At 46.5% G+C, this 16,074-nt stretch overlaps 1 protein-coding gene across 1 annotated transcript in view; it reads right to left on the reverse strand.

Annotated features, from left to right (window-relative positions):
* The window catches only part of ITIH5 (inter-alpha-trypsin inhibitor heavy chain 5), an 80,370-nt gene that overhangs the window by 54,147 nt on the left and 10,149 nt on the right, over positions 1-16,074 (reverse strand). Inside the window, exons 3-4 of the mRNA XM_045467238.1 lie at positions 2,689-2,852; positions 1,366-1,467 (exon numbers count right to left, since the gene is read on the reverse strand). Coding sequence (XP_045323194.1) covers positions 1,366-1,467; positions 2,689-2,852 — 266 coding nt within the window. The remainder of the gene's footprint in view (positions 1-1,365; positions 1,468-2,688; positions 2,853-16,074) is intronic.

Here is a 16,074-nt window from a genome sequence, read left to right on the forward strand (position 1 = left end):
CTCATTTTTAACATCGCTCATCATCAGGGAAATACCAGTCAAAACCACAATGAGATACCACCTCACACCTGTCAGAATGGCCAACATGAACAACTCAGGCAACAACAGATGTTGGCGAGGATGCAGAGAAAGGGGAACCCTGTTGCACTGTTGGTGGGAATGCAAACTGGTGCAGCCACTTTGGAAAACGGTATGGAGGTTCCGCAAAAAATTAAAAATCGAACTACCCTATGACCCAGAAACTGCACTCGTAGCTATTTATCCAAAGGATACAAAAATGCTGATTCAAAGGGCCACGTATACACCAATGTTTATAGCAGTGCTATCAACAACAGCCAAATTATGGAAAGAGCCCAAATGTCCACTGATTGACAAACGGACAAAGAAGATGTGGTATATATATATATTACACACACACACACACACACACAGTGGAATACTACTCAGCGATGAAAAACAACGAAATCTTGCCATTTGCAACAAGGTGGATGGAATTAGAGGATATTATGCTAAGTGAAACAAGTCCGTCAGAGAAAGACAGATATCCTACGACTTCACTCATATGTGGGATTTGAGAAATAAAACGGGTGAACATATGGGAAGGGGAGGAAAAATAAGATAAAAACAGAGAGGGAGACAAACCAGAAGAGACTCTCCAACACAGAGAACTGAGGATTGATTGGAGGGGTGGTGGGTGGGGGGATGGGCATTAAGGAGGCCACTTGTTGGGATGAGCACTGGGTGTCCTATGTAAGAGATGAGTCGCTGGGTTTTACTCCTGAAGCCAAGACTACACTGGATGTTAACTAACTTGAATTTTTTTAAAAAACAGAAATCTTTAAAAAACAAGACTACCGTAAGTTTTAGAGTTAGGGAGGTCACTACAAAGAAACTACAGAAGTATTAGAAGTGGATGTTTCTAGGAAGTGAGACCCGGAGAGCAGTGGTGGTAAAATGCTCCTTTTTATTATAAACCCCTTGGGGGCGCCTGGGTGGCGCAGTCGGTTAAGCGTCCGACTTCAGCCAGGTCACGATCTCGCGGTCCGTGAGTTCGAACCCCGCGTCGGGCTCTGGGCTGATGGCTCGGGGCCTGGAGCCTGTTTCCGATTCTGTGTCTCCCTCTCTCTCTGCCCCGCCCCCGTTCATGCTCTGTCTCTCTCTGTCCCAAAAATGGATAAACGTTGAAAAAAATATATATATATTATAAACCCCTTTTCTGCTATGTTGTTAGCTATATATATTTAACTATTTATGATAAAAATAAAAAGCACGTAAGTACTGAAGGAAGGGAAGGGACAAGATGGGCAGGCAAAGGAGGAGAAGATGTGGCCCCTTGCTGAAATGGAGTTTTTAAGCGGCACTTACCCGTCGTCTTCTGAGGTTTTATTCCTTTTCTCTTTGACTTTATCACCAGTTTTCTTTTCTCTCTCTCTAATTTCTCCCTGATACACCTTGTCTCCAATGAGCCTGAAACACAAGAGACAGCCCTGCTACCGGCCTCCAGTTCCAAGTCAAATTCAAACATGGATCTCATAACCATGACATCCCCAGAAAATATTTTTTTGGGACCCTCAGATATGCAGAAAGAACGCATTCCAGGCCGGGGCTCTACCTTGAATCATTCGTTTCATTCTGGGGCAATTTCCAACAGGTCGAAACAGGCAGGTCTGACCCATGGTGCCTCTGGGATTCTCCAGGAGGACATCAGACCAATTTCCACGAAGATTCACCAGCCTGAATCTTACCCAGGCCCCAAATTAAACCCCCAAACCTACTCCACTTTGCATGTCTTTACCCCTTAGCTCAGAAGAAAGGAAGAAATATGCTTTATGTCACATATCGTAGGGTTCACACTGCCTCATTGTTCAGATCTCAACTTAAACATCGCCTCTTGTAGACCACTTCCCTGACTAGACAAGCCCCTCTCGGTCCTTCCTGCCATCCCTAAGCACTCACTACGGTCTAAAATTGTCTCATCCTTGGGGCGCCTGGGTGGCGCAGTCGGTTAAGCGTCCGACTTCAGCCAGGTCACGATCTCGCGGTCCGTGAGTTCGAGCCCCGCGTCGGGCTCTGGGCTGATGACTCAGAGCCTGGAGCCTGTTTCCGATTCTGTGTCTCCCTCTCTCTCTGCCCCTCCCCCGTTCATGCTCTGTCTCTCTCTGTCCCAAAAAAAATAAATAAACGTTGAAAAAAAAATTTTTTTTAATAAAATAAAATAAAATTGTCTCATCCACTGATTGGTTTCCTTACTTATTATTTCTCCCAAGGCAATTTCTGCAGCCGAACAACACTGCCTTTTTCTCAGAAATATACTGATCACTTTGAAGAGTTCCTGGACCAGAGTGGGCACCCGTTTGTTGGAGGGAAGGAGAGAAAGAGGAATGGGGAATGGAAGCAGGGAAGACGACAGGAACAGAATGAAAAAAGGGATCATGGGAAGGAGGGAAGGGGGAAGAAAGGGTGGAAGGGAGAGAGAAAGGGGAGAACGAAGGTAGGGAAGGAGAGAGAGGAGGGAGTCAACCTTCTGAGCCATATACATCTGCTGGGATAAATTCTCACACCAGAAGGCTGTGGACCCCACATCCTGGCAGACTCACCCTGGCCGCTGCCACACACACACACACACACACACACACACACACACACACACACCTCCACCTCAGCGTCTCCGATCAGAGTATCGCTTACATAGTGAAGTTGGTGATGAACGCCGCAGCCGGAACCTGCATCTGAAACTCAATCTCCTGGTCCTCAGAAGCTCTATTCAGCATTCTACAGGAGACCGTAGTGAAGGCGTAACGGGAAATGATGGTGGACTTCACCGAGAATTCTGTCATTAAGGGCTTGGTTTTCTGTTGGAAGGGAAACACGCAGTGTTTTCAGTGCCGTGTGAAAGTGCGAGAAATAACTCTCCAACTGGGGAGGCTGTGGCGTGTGATGCCCTTCTCCTTTCCTTGTCTTGTCCTGACTTTCCCACTCACAAAGTAACCGTGGTTGAACAACCAGTTGGTGACACGGAAGCACGCTTTTAACCTAACTTGAAGAAGTGAACACGGGGCACCTGGGTGGCTCAGTCGGTTAAGCATCCGACTTCAGCTCAGGTCATGATCTCGCGGTTTGTGAGTTCGAGCCCCGCGTCGGGCTCTGGGCTGACAGCTCGGAGCCTGGAGCCTGCTTCGGATTCTGTGTCTCCCTCTCCCTCTGCCCCTCCCCTGCTCATGCTCTGACTCTCTCTGTCTTTCAATAATAAATAAATGTTAAAAAAAAAAAAGTGAACACAGTTAGGATTTCCAATTTAACAGAGGATATACATGGCTTAACTAGTCCAAAAAGTAGTGGAATTTCAGAAATGAAGTATATATCATCCACTTTTAGATCACATTGACAGGATCATGAAGTGATGAAAACATCAGAGGCTACCTAAACAAATTCTCATATTTTCAAGTTAAATTCAATATCCTGCTTTCCTCCTGAGACGACAATCACACGACTGCCAAGTGGGAATCGATACCGAGCTCAAGAAAGTATTGGGGGAATGAGAACCCAGAAAAAGGAAAGTGTAGGCTAATTAAATTTGTCCCCAAAGTCTCTGATGAGAGTGCTCGCTACACGGAGATTGAAAAGCTGGTTAAACTTTTCGGTGTATTTCTAGCCTTCCCAGCAGCACTCCATCTGACCACAGCTGGAGCTGAAGAGGTAAGGAAACATGAATGGGGAAAGTCGCCGGTGGCAGAGTGGTTCTCTAACTCCAAGAACTGGCTGAGCAACTCCCAGGCATGTTATGGACTCTGTGTTTGAGTCTCCCCCAACCACCCCCCACCCTGCAGATTCATGCGGTGAAGCCCTACCCCCCAATATGATGGTACTTGGGGATGTGGCCTTTGGGTGTGAGTTGGTTAGATGAGGTCACGAGGACCTTCACGATGGGGTTAGCCACGGGAGGGCCCGCTCTCACTCTCCACGCGTACACGGAGAAAAGACTGTGTGAATGAGAACGTGGCCGCCTACGGGCGAGGAAGAGAGTCCTCCCCAGGAAATGAACCCTGACAGATACCGATCTTAGACTTTGCAGCCTCCAGAACAGCGAGAAAATAAATTTGTTGTTTAACACCAGTCTATGGTATTTTGTAATGGCAGCCCAAGCGGACCAAGACATCATCTCACGATAGGCTTGGACACACATTCGAAGTAGGCGTTTTTTATTCCCATTTCATAAGTGAGAGGAAGTCAAGCCTGTGAGTCGACCCTCTGGCTCACCAGGCATTAATGGAATGAGACTTGAACTCCACCCCGCCTGCTTCAGGCACCACCATGATGCGAGGCTGCCTCTCTGGATGGGTCTTTCTATCTCGGTGTGCTCAAACCCCAGCACGGTCCTCAGTATGCAGCGGGCTGTCAATAAATGCTGAATGGAGCCAGGTTACTCTGCTAGGATCCTTCTTTCCCCTACCGGCATCGCCCTGCCCAGTCGACGTGTACTTCAACCTTCCTCTGCTCTCTCGATTGCTTTCCAGCGCTGAGCTAGTTTTCAAAATAAATACAAGATGATGGCCTGCTGATATCAAAGCATATTGCACCGTGAGAGACAAAGATAATCTTTAACCCCATTTCAAAAGAGTTTCACAGAGTGTTGTTCTGTTTAAACGTATTTAAAGGGCATGCCCTTCACAGCAAACCATCCGAAGCTGGAGAGGTATTCCATATGATATGTTAGAGAGGTAAGACTTGGCACTCTGAAACAAAGCACATTTGAGAACACCCACGAACACCCACAAGATGGGGTGCTGCATGGAACAGAGCCACACAGGGGCCCGGCCAGGATGGGTGACTACTGGGTGCAGAGGTCAAGGGGTTATTCATCCTTGTGGCTGAACTTCGGGTCCTGGTGACATAAAAGGGTCAAAACAAATGGCACGAGGTGCAGGAAAGATGTTACGAGAGCGTGTAGCTGTCTTAGAAGAGCAGAAAAAGATAAACATGTAGGTTCAGTGAAGTGATCATCGGGTAGAGAAACCACTCTAAACATACTTGAAACATTCTTCCCCTGCAAGAGGAAAAGAAGTTCTCCGACCTGGTCTGAGAAGGAATGACATCAAAGCAGTGGTTCCCAAAGTGTGGTCCCAGAACTACCAACATTAGCATCGCCTGGAAACTGATTAAAAATGCAGAATCTCAAACTCCGCCCCAAACTTGCAGAATCGGAAACACAGGGGACGGAGCCAGAAACCTGTATTTTGACAAGCCTTCCAAGTGGTCTGATGGTCGAGTCTGAAACCACTGTTTTAAAGTAATAGGAAGAAGTGGACCTCTTCATATATTTCCTCATCTATAAGAGGGCCCGAATAAGTCACTAAAATTACACTCGCCTCTGAGATCCAAGAATCTGAGGCTCAAAGCTAACTTGAGGAACAGGGACATGTGGGTGGCTCACTGGGTTAAGCGTCTGCCTGTGGCTCAGATCATGATGTCAGGGTTCGTAGGTTCCAGCCCCGCACTGGGCTCTCAGCTGTCGGCACACAGCCCGCTTCAGATCCTCTGTCCCCTCTCTCTGCTTCTCCCCCACTGAGCTCTCTTTCAAAAATAAATAAACATTTTAAAAAATCTTGAAAAATAATGGTGATACTCAAAAAAAATAAATAAATAAAGTAAGGAATAAAACACTGGGTTTTAGGAAACCATTCCTGAACTTAGAAATACTTGATTGTAAATAGTCTTCATGAAAATTTAGTCTCTTGGGGCACCTGGGTGGCTCAGGCGGTTGAGGGTCCGACTTTGGCTTAGGTCGTGATCTCACAGTCCATGAGTTTGAGCCCCGTGTCGGGCTCTGTGCTGACACCTCAGAGTCTGGAGCCTGCTTCGGATTCTGTGTCTCCCTCTCTCTCTGCCCCTTCCCCACTCATGCTCTGTCTCTCAAAAATGAATAAGGTTAAACAAAAAAAATTTTTTTAAAAACAAAAAATTTAGTCTCTTTAGGATACTATTGCTCTCTCCTCAAGTGATCTGGATTAAAAAGAGATTCTAGATGTGGTTTAACCAAATGCTTCTGTTAACATATACCATGTTTCGGTAAAGACAATGTGAATTAGGCTGGGGAAGGTATTAATGATGATGAACCTAAGAGCACAATAACCTGCTGGGTTTTCTCCTAATGAAAATTCGTATCTTCTCGTCTTTCCAAAATGGAATTTGTCTTATCCAAGATAAATTAAACCGTAAATTGAGAAGCAGTGTCTTGCTTTGATTTAGGTTTCCCTGGAAATAGGTTTTCTTCCTAAATAATCCACGTTTCAACATATTCTTTGATCTCCAACATCCTCATATTCTTATACAAGTGAATTTGTGTGAAGAGTCTAAAATCCCACTGCACACAGCTCTAATTTCTACAGATGCACCGGGTAAAGGAACCAATGTTAAAAAAAATCCTGTGAACTCAGAAAATTCTAGCTCTCATTCTCCACTTTATTTAAAATGTAAACTAGGGGTGCCTGCGTGGCTCAGTCGGTTGAGCGTCCCCCTCCTGGTTTCAGCTCAGGTCATGATCTCACGGTTCATGGGTTCAAGCTCCACACTGGGCTCTGCACTGATGGCATAGAGGCTGCTTGAGATTCTCTCTCTCTCTCTCTCTCTCTCTCTGCCTCTGCCCCACTCTATCTCTCTATCCCTCAAATAAATAAAAACTTTTTAAAAAAGTTGACAAAAAATTTCAACATTAAAAAAAATGGAAACTAGTTTTTTAAAAAGTATCAAGTAACATCTGTACATGGTAAAAACTTCAAATTACACAGAAAATAAAAGGAAACACAATGGTCTCCCTCCCACCCTGGATCTACAGTTCTGTTCCCCAGAAGCGATACGTAGATTAACAGCTTCTTGGTGTATCCTTCCATAAATACATGCTGTATTGATCTGCTTTAATTTCACTTAATGATATGGTGTATTCATCTTTCTGTATCTGTGCATGTTCCAATTATCTAATGCTGCATATCCGACCACTCTAAAACTTAGTGGTTTAATAGCAACCATGGCATTTTCTCCTGTGGTTTCTGTGGTCAGGAATTCTAGAAAGGCTTGGCCGGTGGGGGCGGGGGCAGTCAGAAGGTGGCTGGGGCCGAAACAATGGGCCCCTGAAGCAGCTCGGGGCCGAATGGCATCTGTCTCGTGTCGTCCCAGGGCCCCTCTATGCGATCCTTCCACATGATCAAGTTCAGACCACCTCACATGTCAGTCAGGCTGATGGCATAGAGGCTAGAGGCTTCATGAGTGCGCATTTCCCAACATCAAGGTGGAAGCGACATCCCCTCCTTTGCCCTCACCCTGAAACTCACGTGGCATCGTTTCCACCATACTCTACTGGGCAAAGGAGTCACAAAGGTATGTTCTATTTGAAAGGGAGAGAGCCGAGACCCAATCTCAATGGGAGGAGTGGAGTCTCAAAGTGCCACTATCTTTGAAAAATGCAATCCGCCACCGTCCAGAACGATCACCCGCATTCTTTTAATAGTTGCACAGTATTTTCTTTTTTACAGATGCACTATATTTTATTTTATTCTTAAATTTATTTGAGAGAGAGACAGTACACACATGAGTGAGGGAGGGACAGAGAGAGAGAATCCCAAGCAGGCTCCACACTGTCAGCACAGAGCCTGATGCGGGGCTCAATCTCACGAATCATGAGATCACAACCTGAGCCAAAATCAAGGGTTGAACGCTTAACTGACTGAGCCACTCAGGCACCCCGAGATGCACTACATTTTAATTAACCAGCCCCTATTTTATCCATCAACCCTTTATAATTATTTTTCATGATTGTTTGAAATGCTCGTGCTCTGATTCATCAATACCAGGGGTCAGCAAACTATGGCACGCAGGCAGGCCACAGGGGTTTTGTACATAAAGTCTTATTTGAACATAAATTCTTTTACATCCATTCATCTGCATACCGTCTGGAGCGATTTTCATGCTACAGTGTAGGGCAGTTACGCAGTCACGTATCTGTGACACGCTACAGCCTTACTTACAAAGCCTGGAGTACCTCCTACCTACTCCTTTAAGTAAAAGTTTGCTGATGCCTGGTCTGCACTATTTAAAAAAAATTGTTTAACATTTGTTTATTTTTGAGGAGAGAGAGAGACAGAGCATGAGCTGGGGAGGAGAGAGAAAGAGGGAGACACAGAATCTGAAACAGGCTCCAGGCTCTGAGCCGTCAGCACAGAGCCCGACGTGGGGCTCGAACTCACAGACCGCGAGATCATGACCTGAGCCGAAGTCGGATGCTTAACCGAATGAGCCACCCAGGTGCCCCTGGTCTGCACTATTTAAAACAGGTAAAGCCCTGATATCACCCATTTACATACCTTTACTGATTGGTGTGTTTTAGGAAGAAATCTTAAATTATACAGACCACACTTTTATTTGACTTGCACAATCTTTTAAAATTTTTCATGTAGGTGACAACATTTAAAAATTAGGGGCGCCTGGGTGGCTCAGTGGGTTGAGCGTCCGACTTTGGCTCAGGTCATGATCTTGCTGTTCCTGAGTTCAAGCCCCCCGTCGGACTCTGTGCTGACAGCTCAGAGCCTGGAGCCTGCTTCGGATTCTGTGTCTCCCTCTCTCTCTCTGCCCCTCCCCTGCTCACGCTCTGTCTCTCTCTCTCAAAAATGAATAAACTTAAAAAAAAAATTTAAAAACTGGAAAGTTCACATAAAAATCCAGAACTCTCACATCTCTTGGAACAGACGCTGGGGCAACTCTGGATGTACATTCCCCCATGACCGTGACTAACAGTGGCTGTGGCTTTAGATCAGACCCAAATCCCATAGTCCCGGCTCCCCACGCCTACTGACTCACGGACACTGGCCCTGAGTAGCCACGTTCGCTGTGTTTTTACTAGAAGTGTTCTTATCCCAAGCCTGTTTTGCTCGCTAGTCTCCTCTGTTCTACTAGATTAAAAACGGCCACAACTTGTACACCTATGTTGAGAGCGCCATTTTTCACAACAGCCAACGTGTGGAAGTTACCCAACTGTGCGCTGGCCGACGGAGAGACAAACAAAATGTGCTTTATGCACACGATGGCGTATTACTCAAAAAAAAGGGAAGGAAATCCTGCCACACGCTACAACACGGATTAATTTTGACAGCACTATGCTAAGTGAAATAAATCAGCCGCAGAAGGACGAATCTTGTGTGGTTCGCTTGTATGAATTACGTGCAGCCACCAAAGCCACCGAGACAGAAAGGAGGAGGAAGGCAGTTTCCAGGGGCTGGGAGGAGGGGGGACGGGGAGTTTTATGCGAAGGGTACAGAGTTTCGGTTCTGCAAAATGAAAAGAGTTCTGGAAATGGACGGTGGCGCTGTATGATGCGTGAATATACTTCATACCGCCGCACCGTCCACTTTTTAACGGTTTAGAAGTTAAGTTTTACGTGATGTGTATTTTAATACAGTAACAACAAAATGTTAAAGATTTTCTGACGGCCCAAATTCTTGGCTTTTCTTGCCATTGAGAGGTGCGTTTTAATTCATTTATCTTTTGATTCTGGGGCTTAGTGGTTTGTTTCACTTACAGAACACACACCAGAAGCGATGTTCTGGGACTCGGAGGCCAGGCCGCAGAGAAGCCTCGCCGCTTGGACGCAGGTGTTCCAGAACTCTCCTCGCGGCCCTGAGTCACCAGGTCGGACGGAGCCCGTCACGCCGGAAAGGCCGGGCGTGACCACTGCAGGCGACAGGAGCAGCCAAGGCCAACTGCTGCCCAGGGGCCCAGCGGCCGAGGACACAAACCCTCCGGCTCAGCCCACCTGCCAGCTGAGTGGCCGCCATTGACATGGCTCGGCCAACAGAATCATCAGGCTGAGCTGTGCCTCAGTCCCTGACCCACAAACAGTACGACAGAGTGATTGCTGCTTTAAGCCACTGGGTTTGGGGAAAATCTTTACGCAGCAATAGAAGCTGAGCACCCGATCGCTACGCATTTTTTTTTGTTTTCTTTTGTGAACTTGTGCCTATTAGAAACACCCCTGAGGGGCACCTGGGTGGCTCAGTTGGTTGGGCAACTGACTTCAGCTCGGGTATGATCTCACAGTTTGTGGGTTCGAGCCCCACGTCAGGCTCTGTGCTGACAGCTCAGAGCCTGGAGCCTATTTCAGATTCTGTGTCTCCCCCTCTCTCTGCCCCTCCCCTCCTCACGCTCTGTGTCTCTCTGTCTCTCAATAATAAATAAACATTAAAAAATTAAAAAAAAAAAAAAAAAAAAAGAAACACCCCTGAAACCCTACTGGAGAAAGTCACCGTATAAATTATAAACACAAAATATAAAGAGTAGGAGTCCAGCCCCCTTGCCTGACCAACGTAGGCCAAAGCGGTTTCCTTGCCTCGAGTCACACGGGGAGGAGGCCATCAATCCAGCACGAGAGCCGGGAGCCCCTGGCTTCCGATCCCGCTCTTTCGCGAAAGGACGTAGAGGCAGCCCAGCCATTCGGGGCTTTCCACAGCCACCACCCTCAGATGGCCACTGCAACCCAGCACTCCAGACACGTACTAAATATCAGTTTTTGCGGCTGATTCCAAAGTGACCTGGGAACCTCCCTCACCGTCCGTTACGGGGTAAACACTTAAGACGGAACGTTGAGTCGAATCCGTTCTGCACTGCTTTCACATTCCGGCATTTTCCAAACGTTAGCAACCCGCCGCTTAACTCTTGCACATCAAAGTAGAGTCGTAGTTGGGAAAAGAATTTAGGAAGTGGGCAGCTTAGGGAAACAAAGGTTACAGATGAGCTGCGGGCCTTTCCGCGTGAAATCCGGCTCCTCCGCGGACAATCCTTGCCCAGCACTGTTCTGAAAATAATTTAAAATTTTCTTCACTTGGTACACCGGAGACTATTGGTCATGCTGATTTGTCCTTATTCGTAGTGTCAATTATCATTTCGTGAAACTGAAAATGTGACATTGGAAAACACCTCAGAAAACACAAAGTCTAACTATTATGGTATTTCTGTTTTGCCTCCAATTAAGATTATGGATGTGGTAGAAATTTTCCACAATATTACATCAGAAATAGGAGGCATAGTTTACGGGCCCAAGAGACAGATTGAGAAAAGTTTCAAGAAGCTATTTTAGTTTTACTGCTTCTGCCCAGTTACTATTTTCCCAGAGGCCCCCACTGTTATGCCTCGTGGCCCTTGCCCCACCGGACAGCACCCTCCGTCTACAACGTACGGGAACCTGTCATGTGCAGGCCTACCCCCGCCCCCAGGCTGCTCACCCCTTCCCCTGTCCCAACTAGACAGGACACACGTGCAGAACAGGAACCGCGACTTAGTCCTCGTGCTTGCCTTTTCTTCCCCATAGCTCTCAGCATAAAGTAAAACTCAAAAACATTTGTGAAACTGAATTTTTGAATCTTGACAATTAAAGAAAAATCTATATTCCCCCCCCCCCCCCAAAAAAAAGAAATGGTAACTAACTAGAATTTGTTAATCACTACCATAGATTAAATTCCATGAAGGACCGAGAAGGTCTATTACACACGGTTCCTTCTCTCAGGGCACTTATGATCCCATTGGGAAGAAAGTGCAGAAAACATAAAGAAACATAGGGAGATACGTAGAGACATACATTTCACTCATTGGCTGGAAGACCTGCCAGAGTTCAGAAGAAAGAACAATCAGTGAGATCTGTAAAAGTTAAGACAAGGTTTTTTTTTTTTAATTTTTTTTTTTAATGTTTATTTATTTTGGGGACAGGGAGAGACAGAGCATGAATGGGGGAGGGGCAGAGAGAGAGGGAGACACAGAATCGGAAGCAGGCTCCAGGCTCTGAGCCGTCAGCCCAGAGCCCGACGTGGGGCTCGAACTCACGGACCGCGAGATCGTGACCTGAGCTGAAGTCGGACGCCCAACCGACTGAGCCACCCAGGCGCCCCAAGAAAAGGTTTTAAAATAGACGTAGACTTGGTATGTGGTGAAAGAGAACAAAAGGAACATTCTGAAAACACAAAAGACACGGAAGCAGGAATGAACCTTAGCTTGTTCCTGGAACAAAGAACAGAACAGTTTAATTAGGAAGGGGGGCCCAGTGTGAGGAGAATCCTGGACGGTCAGGAAACGAGAGCCCAAAGCCAAGCACAGAACTCGGAATGGCAGAGCTTCATGAAAACGTGTCAGGAAAGGAAGATGTGAAACAGTTGCTTCAGCTTTTCCCAGTGCACGGTTCCTAAAAATCCAACGTGTTTTCCATATTTATATTTAACTCATTATTTTATTTGGGGATGTCAACTGGAAAACAGGAGGCAAAATCAAGTCTTCCTGTGACAAAACAGCTTCACTATTTTTCTTACAAAGGCTAAACTCATGGAAAAGCAGTTTGAGGCAGGGAGTGTCTTAATGAGCTGCTCGAGGGACCAAAGTCTTGTGTGTGACTCATGTGAGCCACTCAAAATCAAGCCACCCAGAGGATGTCCTGAATTACCCAAGATGCCATCTGGAAACGTAACGGTGCAACGTTTGTGACGGCATCTTCCAGCACCAGGACTCTTCCCAGATTAACCTTTTGTTGTTTTATTCTGGTCTGACAGTTCTCCAGTGACCGTTAGAAGAAACGATTCTGGAGGTGGCAGAGAACCTTAGAAGTCATGCAACTCGGCCCCCCCTCACTTCGTAAAGGAGAAGGATGGTGCTGGGCAGCTGGCGGATTCTGGGTCCGCAGATCTGTACTGCACCCTCACGTCTCTCCTTTCTGAGAAGAGCAACACAGCCCATGCTGTCACTGCATGAAGCAGAAGACTTCCACACGAGGCGCCTTCCTGAGGGCCGCATTTGCACCCGGGTGAGACAATTTTATCCCTCTGTAAACAGAGAGCGGCATCAGCTCCCAGTTGCCTGTTTGTGGCAACAGGTTCCACTGAGCAACATTTCATTATGCTTAGAGGAAAGGAAACATAAAAACGCAACTGTAATCTTCATGTAGGAAAAAAAAAAGTGTACTCTATGCACCTCCTAACAAAAGATAAACCGTGACGGCTGGAGTCGGGACAAAGGAGACAGACACACACATAACTAACCCTTAGTGACGTTAACAACCCCCAGGACCATGCTCCCTGTGCACAGACTGTATTTTCTATCTTCCTGATGCTCTGGCATTTGGGGCCTTGCTCCGGGAGAGAATGTCCCTCCCAGGGCAAGCTAATTCCTAGAGACAGCAAACTCCCCTTGTGTGAGCCTACCTTCGATACACAAGCAGCCAGTCCAGAGCCCGCACCCAGCCACCGCCTTCATCAGGCTTTTGCACGCCAAGCCGATATTGCCCTTTCCCCAGGTCACCCCAGGGCCAGGTACCAGATAGCTAAAGACCATCACGGGGCCTCCCGTTCCTAGGGATCTGGGAGCATAAACTCCTTCCTTCATGGTGACCACTTGCAGGTCTCCGCGTCTCACCACATCTGCTTAAAACAAACCCCAACTACCAATCTGAAGAAGATGCCAAGCCACGGTCCTGCCCCTGGGAGGTTAAATGATGGCAGTGAAAAGCAGGCCGGTGTCTGTTAGGGGCCACGGATCTGCGGACACAAAGATACCCCTGCTTCTTAAAATATAATTTTTCTCTGTGTATGTGTTGCCAGAGGGAGTCATAAAAAGGGTATCTAATTAACTCAGAAGAAAATCAGACAAATCCCTGTGATTCAGGAGCTGGCAGTGATGGGAGAACAGCAGCTGTTGCCACCCACACTCTTCATTGGTCAGGGAACATTCACAGACCTTCAGATCAGTGTGATACGGCTAGAGCATAAAACAGAAGACGTGTGGGGTAAACTGAGGCTAAAGAGGCATGCCACAGCCAGATCACACAGGGCCTTACATGTCTTTGGAGTTTATCCTATAGACAATGTGGAGTCACCAAACACATCTGCAAAAGAGTGTGAGGGATCAAGTCGGCCGCTGGAAAGATCATTCTGGGACCAGCTGGAGGTATAAACAAAGTTCATTTTAAACAGGCATGATGCATGTGAAATTAAGACTTTTAAAATTCTTAAGAGATTTTTAAGAAAATCCAAGTGATTACATAAATATTCTAAGTTTAAGGGTCAAGAAAATCTTGGAAACCAAGGATGAAAACTCAGCTATTTTAAAAAAAGATAAACTTAGTTTTTACTAACAGACTGAAAACTTTTATATGGAAAACACAGCATAAACAAAGTTAATCGACAAACGACGCATTTAGGGGGGAATTCTTCCAATTCAGAAGACAGAGGAGCTCTGGCATAGAAAGATCTCCCTCATACCAACGACTAGGGGATAAAAAACACAACAGAGGGACGCCTGGGTGGCGCAGTCGGTTAAGCGTCCGACTTCAGCCAGGTCACGATCTCGTGGTCCGTGAGTTCAAGCCCCGTGTCGGGCTCTGGGCTGATGGCTCAGAGCCTGGAGCCTGTTTCCGATTCTGTGTCTCCCTCTCTCTCTGCCCCTCCCCCGTTCATGTTCTGTCTCTCTCTGTCCCAAAAATAAATAAACGTTGAAAAAAAAAATTTTTTTTTTAAAAAACACAACAGAAAGAGGGTACAAGACACACACACCCCCACTTCACAAAAGAACCACTCTAAATGGCCAATAAATGCACAGAAAAAAGTCTACATTCACAAGCAGTCACGCAAATGCTAAAGGAACAATGAGACAAACAGCGTATATCTAAGAGACTGACAAGTCAAAAAGTAACACACATCTGCTGGCAGAAATGTGTGTGCTGATCGACGCTGATAGAAACGCAATTCATACAGACAGTACTAAGGGCACGAGTATTCGAAAGCAATCCAGCGACATCCACCAATATGTAAAATGCCCATGCACTTTGATCCAACAATCCTCCTATTGAAAATCTAGCCATAGAATAAAAAGCACCCACATAACAGAATAAAGAAAACGTTTTTTACAGCAGTTTTTCCAAGGACAAAAAACGGGAGAGAAATCTAAAGCTCATCCATAGCAGAATGCTTCGTAAGTTACGGTGTGCCCACGACAGGGAATATTTTTCACCATCGAAAAGAATGGATACGGTTAGGCCAAGCGAAATACTGTGGATTGAGAAGAGGAAGAAATGGAAAAAAAGAGACGTAGTTGAGAAGGCGGGGTGCTGCGTTAGGTAAGAGCACACACAGATGCCAGACATGGGCCTCAAATCCCGGCTGCGCCCCACCTCCCCAAATGCGTGGGTCCTGGGTGAGTTACTCAGTCCCTCTGAGTCTCTGCTTCGTCATCTGTGATGTCTCAAAGAACGGGACAAGAGCGACTGAGTTATGACGCGTGGAAGCACACAGTTAGCCCTCGGTCACCATTAGCCATCATCATATGATCCCACTGTTTGAAAGCAATGGTCAGAAATCTCCTATCTGCAAATGTCTATGTTTCCCCCATCTTCTCTGGCGTGTTCTTTTTCTCAGTGGCACCTGTCGTCTTCTCCATTACTCATACACTTGTCATTTATTTATTCACTTTGTCTTTTTTTTTGTCTATCTCTACCCCACCTTGGAATTCAAGCTCTGTGAAAGACAGGGGCCTCTGTCTGTCTTGTTCATTGCTGTATTCCCAGTGTCCACAGTGGTGCGGGGTAGATAGTAAGCATTCAAAAAACCGCTTACCCTCTTGGTTGGAATGAACGTATGCATGGATGTGTGCATGAATGAATGAATATGTGTACAGGTCTCGCTAGGAGACTATTTTCCATGAGTCTCTGCTATTTCTGCACATTTTTCAATTAGGGGCACTAGCTACCTTTGTTTTGAACCGTCTTTTCAAGGATGTTTGGACAGTGAACAGATTTGGAAGAGGGAGTTGGCATCTCCCCCCCAGAGCAAAGGGGAAGCTGGATTAAGATCTAGAACAATAAAGAGAACGTGCCCCTTGAGGGACAAAGATCAGGCAGGTTTAGTCCTCATAAAAGAGCCCGGTTCCCCGAGCGCACAGTTCCTCCCGTGTGTAGGTGTCGTCAGGCCCTCTCCGTGTGACCATATGGGAACTGCGCCCGGGAACGGTACAGACTCTGACTGTCACAACACCGCTACTCTGTGAGCAACGATCACCCTC

The sequence above is a fragment of the Leopardus geoffroyi genome, chromosome B4, assembly GCF_018350155.1.
Source record: "Leopardus geoffroyi isolate Oge1 chromosome B4, O.geoffroyi_Oge1_pat1.0, whole genome shotgun sequence".
Taxonomy (NCBI): domain Eukaryota; kingdom Metazoa; phylum Chordata; class Mammalia; order Carnivora; family Felidae; genus Leopardus; species Leopardus geoffroyi.